The 6,631-nt window shown below is 50.3% G+C and overlaps 3 protein-coding genes across 3 annotated transcripts; all 3 read left to right on the top strand.

The window, feature by feature from the left end:
* Positions 1-1,060: 1,060 nt before the first annotated feature.
* Positions 1,061-2,633, top strand: rpL3 (60S ribosomal protein uL3; the record flags this gene model as incomplete). Its single annotated transcript, XM_041686095.1, has 6 exons — positions 1,061-1,062; positions 1,138-1,169; positions 1,258-1,315; positions 1,389-1,545; positions 1,649-2,322; positions 2,378-2,633. Coding segments are annotated over 6 exons (1,179 nt in total).
* A 423-nt stretch (positions 2,634-3,056) lies between these two features.
* AKAW2_21287A (uncharacterized protein) lies at positions 3,057-3,909 on the top strand (the record flags this gene model as incomplete). Its single annotated transcript, XM_041686094.1, has 2 exons — positions 3,057-3,585; positions 3,650-3,909. 2 exons carry the CDS (start codon positions 3,057-3,059, stop codon positions 3,907-3,909), a joined length of 789 nt encoding a protein of 262 aa, XP_041540113.1.
* A 692-nt stretch (positions 3,910-4,601) lies between these two features.
* AKAW2_21286A (uncharacterized protein) lies at positions 4,602-5,765 on the top strand (the record flags this gene model as incomplete). Its single annotated transcript, XM_041686093.1, has 1 exon — positions 4,602-5,765. One exon carries the CDS (start codon positions 4,602-4,604, stop codon positions 5,763-5,765), a length of 1,164 nt encoding a protein of 387 aa, XP_041540112.1.
* Between the last annotated feature and the right edge of the window lie 866 nt (positions 5,766-6,631).

Below are 6,631 nucleotides of genomic sequence, written 5' to 3'. Positions count from 1 at the left end.
AGCTTGTGGTGCGGCACCACTTGATGTATTATGTGAGGCGGATCGATGGGTTTAACGCGGCTCTAAGGAAGGAAGAGTCCGAATGAAAGTTTTCGTCATGAGAAGTTACACTGCCCTCGTTTGCTCCCCTTCTGTTTCCTTGAATTCGTCTATATATTTCTTTTCCGACTTTCGGTGGCAGTTCCGTTCATGTACTGTTTTACCACCCAGGCTTGTTTGTATTGTAGGATTGGCATTTGAGGGGCGGTCTTGATGGTCATTTGTTTCCCCAGTTCTATTCAATTTTGTGTGCGTGTCTGTGAATGAGTACATCCTGCTAGGTGATATACTCACCTGGGCAGCTCGGAAACCCCAATACATTGATCTACATTCTACTCCATTTCCAATGATGATAATTTATCTCCCATCTATAGCAACGATAAAGGTAGCTGAAACAGGTAGATTGCAATGAGACTGGGAGATCAGCCAGACCAGAAAGTTGGTAATGGGCGCGGCGAGCATCAACGGAGGCTACTAAGCGCCAAGTCTCACCGTGCGTTTCAATCGTGGGGACGGTCCTTACGGGGGCGTTTAATTCTGGGTCTGGGACTCCGGTGGATGTCGGGTCAAATCCAGGTCAAACGGTTTTCCGTCAGTGATTGTACAGCCTTGCAGCCTGCCGTGTTTAGTTGGCCAACGAAGTCAGCAGTAGGTTCCTGCAAAAATATCGTGTATATAGTGTGCATGGATGGCCTTTCCAACATTGTGGATGGGCACGCAGCAACATACCCTAAGTAGGGCAATGGCGCATACACTTGAAAGAGGGCACTGGATCTGGTAATATTGCCGACCGGGAGATTCGCCCGACAGCAGGAACCTCGTGACCGTGGGTTGTGTCTGCCTGAGGCATGAAGGAACTCAGGTCTCGGTCCCGTGGTCGCTTAACCCGAATGGGAAATAGCCGCCAAGACTTCGCTTAGATCAGCCCACATTCGTTAAGCGTGCAAAATACGACTTTCGGCAAACTCAGAGATAGACACTCTCACTCACCACTTCGACGACTAACGACAACAGGGTCAAGATGTAAGTTAGGACCTGCCGCATTATGGCAATTGTTGACCTCGAGGGATAACGTCGCTGATTCAATTTATTTTACAGGAGTCACCGGAAGTACGAAGCGCCTCGGCACGGTTCGTCAACCTACTTTGCGACCTCTCAAGCGATATTGGAATCTCGAGGTCTTGTGTGTGGATGGTATACTGACTTGGATTTCGACAGGCTCTCTTGCCTACCTGCCCCGCAAGCGCGCCGCTCGCCACCGCGGAAAGGTCAAGAGGTTAGTTTTTTCGACTGCGAAGACGAGACGAAAAAGTTGGGATTTGATGGACATATACTGAACTGTTCGATAGCTTCCCCAAGGATGACCCCAAGAAGCCCGTCCACCTGACTGCCACCATGGGCTACAAGGCCGGTATGACCACCGTCGTCCGTGACCTTGACCGTCCTGGTGCCAAGATGCACAAGAAGGAAGTTGTCGAGGCTGCTACCGTCATCGAGACTCCTCCCGTACGTTGGACCCCTTGGTAGGAAGAAGGCAGAAGAAAAATCTTTTCTCTTTCTGGCCTGGTGATGTGGATCCGTTCAATGACTGACATACTTCGATTTTTAGCTTGTCGCTGTCGGTGTTGTCGGTTACATTGAGACTCCCCGTGGTCTCCGCTCTCTCACCACCGTCTGGGCTGAGCACCTGAGCGACGAGGTCAAGCGCCGCTTCTACAAGAACTGGTACAAGAGCAAGAAGAAGGCTTTCACCAAGTACGCCAAGAAGCACGCCGAGGAGAACGGTGCTTCCATCACCCGCGAGCTCGAGCGCATCAAGAAGTACTGCACTGTCGTCCGTGTCCTCGCCCACACTCAAGTCCGCAAGACTCCCCTCAAGCAGAAGAAGGCCCACTTGATGGAGATCCAGGTCAACGGTGGCTCCGTTGCCGACAAGGTTGACTTCGCCCGCAACCTGTTCGAGAAGCCCATCGAGATCGACTCCATCTTCGAGAAGGACGAGATGATCGATGTCATCGCCGTCACCAAGGGTCACGGTTTCCAGGGTGTCACCAGCCGTTGGGGCACCAAGAAGCTTCCCCGTAAGACTCACAAGGGTCTGCGTAAGGTCGCTTGTATCGGTGCCTGGCACCCTAACCACGTCCAGTGGACTGTTGCCCGTGCTGGTCAGATGGGTTACCACCACCGTACCTCTTGCAACCACAAGGTCTTCCGTGTTGGCAAGGGTTCCGACGAGGGTAACGCCTCCACCGACTTCGACATCTCCAAGAAGCAGATCACCCCGTAAGTAGCCTATACCTGAAGGTTGAGAAGCAGTGACGCTAACGAAACAATCCAGCATGGGTGGCTTCGTTCACTACGGTGAGGTCAAGAACGACTTCGTTCTCCTTAAGGGTTCCGTCCCCGGTGTTAAGAAGCGTGTCATGACCCTCCGCAAGACCCTGTACCCCCAGACCAGCCGCAGGGCCACCGAGAAGATCGAGCTCAAGTGGATCGATACCTCCTCCAAGTTCGGTCACGGTGCTTTCCAGACCCCCGAGGAGAAGCGCGCCTTCATGGGTACCCTCAAGAAGGACCTGGAGACTTCCGCTTAAGGTGTTTATGGCAATGGTTCGGTGTAGTGCAAATTATATTACGTTTCAATAAAAGCGAAGAATACCTTTCACTTTTTCCTATGGTGTCACGGTAGTTTACGTAGCAATAATAATGTGTTGGATTTAACTGTTATCTGCCTCGACCACTGCAGTATAGAGACCTCAAAGAAAAAGAAAAATATTCATGAGAGGTATTTGCCTACTACCCAAGGCATGGTGTGTGCGTACACTCCGATGCAAATTTTCCTCGATCGGGTCGCCATATCCCGTTCAAGACAACCAAGATCAGGGGCTCTGCCAAAACACTTATCCATCCTTCGACCTCTTCACTGGCTGCTTATCTGAGCTTGTTCCACTCTATCCTTCTAGAAGCCAGCCATCCATTCATTCATTCCCTCTGTTGCCCATCTCAGCACCAATCAGATGACCGCCGCAAGTCTGCGCCGCTGGCCGCTCAGCCGCACTGGCCATTGCGTCATTGATCCCCTCGTGCCTTGGGCTTCAATTTCCTCATCTTCTGCTCGCCCCTCATTGATTCAGCTCCAACAATCTGCCCAGATTACTCGATCATATCACCAGCACCGCTGCCATAAATATTCATCTCGAACCCATATCCAACGCAGTCCCTACATTCTTTCCACAACCACAAAACCAGCATCCAACTTCAACACCATCACCATCATCACCCCTCCTCCCACCCGCACCATGTCTTCCGACAACGACTACATGTCCTTCCTGAACAAGGCCAACGCAGACCTCAATGCCAGTCAATTCCAGCCCCAACGAGACAACACTTCTTCCACCCCACGCACCCAAACCATCCACACCAACGTCCGCGTCCCCACGCCCCTCACCTCCGTCGATGCCTTTTACGTCTCGGAAACAGATGAGCCGTTTGAACCCGTTGCTTTGAAATGGCCTGATGCGGGGCGGGGGGTCTGGCCTGATGCAGGTGAGCTGCCTGTTCTGAGTGTACTGGATCGATCATAAGCTAATGGGAATAAATGTAATAACAGCTGCTCTCTCCAACCTTGTTTCTCCTGACGCAGACCTCTCCAACTCCATTGAGACATTGACATTCTCGACGTTCGACCCGAAGAATCAGTATTCCGGAGTGGTGAAGGCAGTCCGGGCTGCCGTGGGGGATGAGGAGGGCGCGGCTGTCAAGGTCTACCGGGTTGAGGTGGCCAGGTCGAGAGTGGAGTACTTTGTTTTGGCGCTGGATGGGACAGAAGGGTTGGTTGTTGGGTTGCGGGCTAAGGCTATTGAGACTTAAGATTGTATCTAATTTGTTGCATTGATTATGGGTGGTTCAACTTGGAGTAATGGGTGGATGACTTATGTGAGAAGACTAGTAGTGTGTTGAGGCAATAACATGCTGTGAGAATGACGTTACTTATATCGATATGAGCAATAATAATATGACTTTTTGCTAATTTTTTCTTACATTCTAGAAACGCCTACGTGCAGTAGTGTCCTAGCCCTAACGCTCATCAATTCACCAATCTGACCGTTAGCGCCATTCGCACACTAGCGGTAGCTAGTATAACTGGGCCAGCCATCTAGTATATCTATATAACAGCTTTGAACCTGCCCCAACCCGCCACCAATATGCAGTCTGGTGTTACGAACAACTGCGCCGGAGCGGATCTCTTCACTGTGCCTCAGTAATTGCATCATGATGCATCGGAACTGTTGACACCCGGGCGATTGGAGCATAAAAGCTCATTCACGGCTATAAACAGAATGCCCTATATGGCAGCAAGATGTGTTAGATTAAGTATATAGAAAGTTATACAAGATGAGTCCTTTTGTCTCATCCATTACATCTTCTCTCTCCGTTCTTCTCTTCGTCTTCGTCGTCGTCGTCCTTTACTCCTCTCATACATACAAGCACTACATCGATCTCAACAATCTCAGTCCTCTACCATCCAACCCTTTACTACTATAAGAACAACCATACACAAAATGGAACCACACAATCCAACCATGAACCAAACATTGGCACAGCCCATGAATCAAACTATGAACAACAATCACCAAGTTCAAACCCCAACCCATCCTCAAATCCAGCCTCAGATCCAACCTCAAACCCATCCTCAAACTCATCCTCAAACCCATCCTCAAGTCCAGCCTCAAGTCCAGCCTCAAATCCGACCTCAAATCCAACCTCAAATCCAACCTCAAATCCAACCTCAAATCCAACCTCAAATCCAATCTCAAATCCAACCCGGACCCGACTTCCTCTTCATCCCCTACCCACCCCAAGCCCAATCACAAGACCAGCACCACCAAACCGAAATCCTCTTGCACATCGACGCCGCCAACAACCAGCCAATCTGCATCCTATCCAACAACTCCCAACCGACAACAACCACAATCGACCCCGCCATCATAATCACCAACCCAACCTCCTACATCTTCGCCTTCCGCAACCCCCACTCCCTCTACCACGCCTTCGCCAACCCAACCATCTACACCCTCCTGACCCGACACGCGCACTACATCCGACTCTACCTCCTCCACGACCTGCAAATCGGCTACCTCCCATGCTCCCCGCACCCACTGCCCTTCTCATCCCAGAACCGGGACAGCCTGTTCTTCTTCGACTGCGCCACCGACCCCAACATGCACTACAGCACCCCGCCCCGCCTCCCCTGCATGCCCAGCTCCACACACCCCGTGATGCTCAACAACGATTGCAATAATATCTGCGCGATCTCGTGGCCGGGCTTTGATAAGCTCATGGGTGGTTGGCGCTTCGCGTGCAGGGCTATTCCCCGCGGCCATGATGTCTGGTATATGGTCTTTAATCTGGCGTCGAGGGGTGGGTGGGTGCCCCTGGGCGTGGGCAGATCGTTGCAGTTGCTTAGTACGGCGGTTTGTGTGAAGGAGAGGGTTAAGGGGAGGTTTCGGTGCGTGGTGGATGGGTGTGCTAGGGGGGTGGTGGAGAGGTTTGATGGGTTTTTGGCGGCGAATGTGGCGACTTTGGGGTGGGCGGTTGTGGGGGATGAGGAGATGGTGGAGGTTAAGGTTGAGGAGAGGGAAGGTGTGGAGGGTGTCAAAGGTGATGGTGGTGGTGGTGGAGGAGTGATTGTTCATGCTGGTGAGTGCATGGTGATTGATGATTGATTGATTGATATGTTTCTGGGGGTGGTTGATATGCAGTGGGAAGCATAGGGTTTGTTCTATGTGACGGAGGTGTCTATTGAGATTGGGGGGAGAGAAGGAAAGTATGGCTTATCTGCTCAGGTTGATTGACTAAAATTGGTGGTTGTGGTTGATGTTGTTTGCAGACTGCTGTCGGTATTGTCGGTGGACTAGGGGTCAGATACTGATAGACGTTGACTATTGCTGTATGTATTACTGTGTATATATTAGCTATGGAGGTGGTTAATGAGAGCAGTTATTCAAGTCCGGTTGCTTTCAGTAGGATTAGAGTAGTAGATTGGGCTTAGTCCGGGTTAGGAGAAGGTAATATATTCGGTAGAGGTATATCCTGATAGTCTTCGGCCAGACTGGCCAGCTCGATATGCGATATTATTGGTGTAATCGTGGTCTAGGATTTGTGGAGTCGAAGAAGGGTATTGGGTAGTTGAGGATATAGTATGCTATGCTTACTACTACTAGCCACAGCATACATAGTGGTATACTATATATATATACTACAAGTAGCAAGTACTATATCAAACCAAGGAACCAGGAGGTTTCCATGCAAATAACTCTAGGTAGATCATGAATCAATTATCAAAAGTCTATGGTCATCAGTAAGAGGTATTGGCTACTAAGAGTACGATTAATATTCTAGTGGTCTGAAAGTCGTACCCGGGCAAAAGCGATGGATAGTTAAGCGCCCGGCACTGTAAGTCGTGGCTATTCGCGCCCTCAGTACTAAAGCAGTAAATACTCTGCTTATACTGTAACTGATATATTTTCTCAACGACAAGTTGAGGGCCATGGCACTTGACTTAATTGACTTTGGTCTTGACTTGGCTGTG

Source organism: Aspergillus luchuensis, chromosome 2 (assembly GCF_016861625.1).
Source record: "Aspergillus luchuensis IFO 4308 DNA, chromosome 2, nearly complete sequence".
In the NCBI taxonomy this organism is placed as follows: Eukaryota; Fungi; Ascomycota; class Eurotiomycetes; order Eurotiales; family Aspergillaceae; genus Aspergillus; species Aspergillus luchuensis.
Note: the sequence above shows the minus strand (reverse complement) of the source record. Positions and strands in the feature narration are given on the sequence as shown.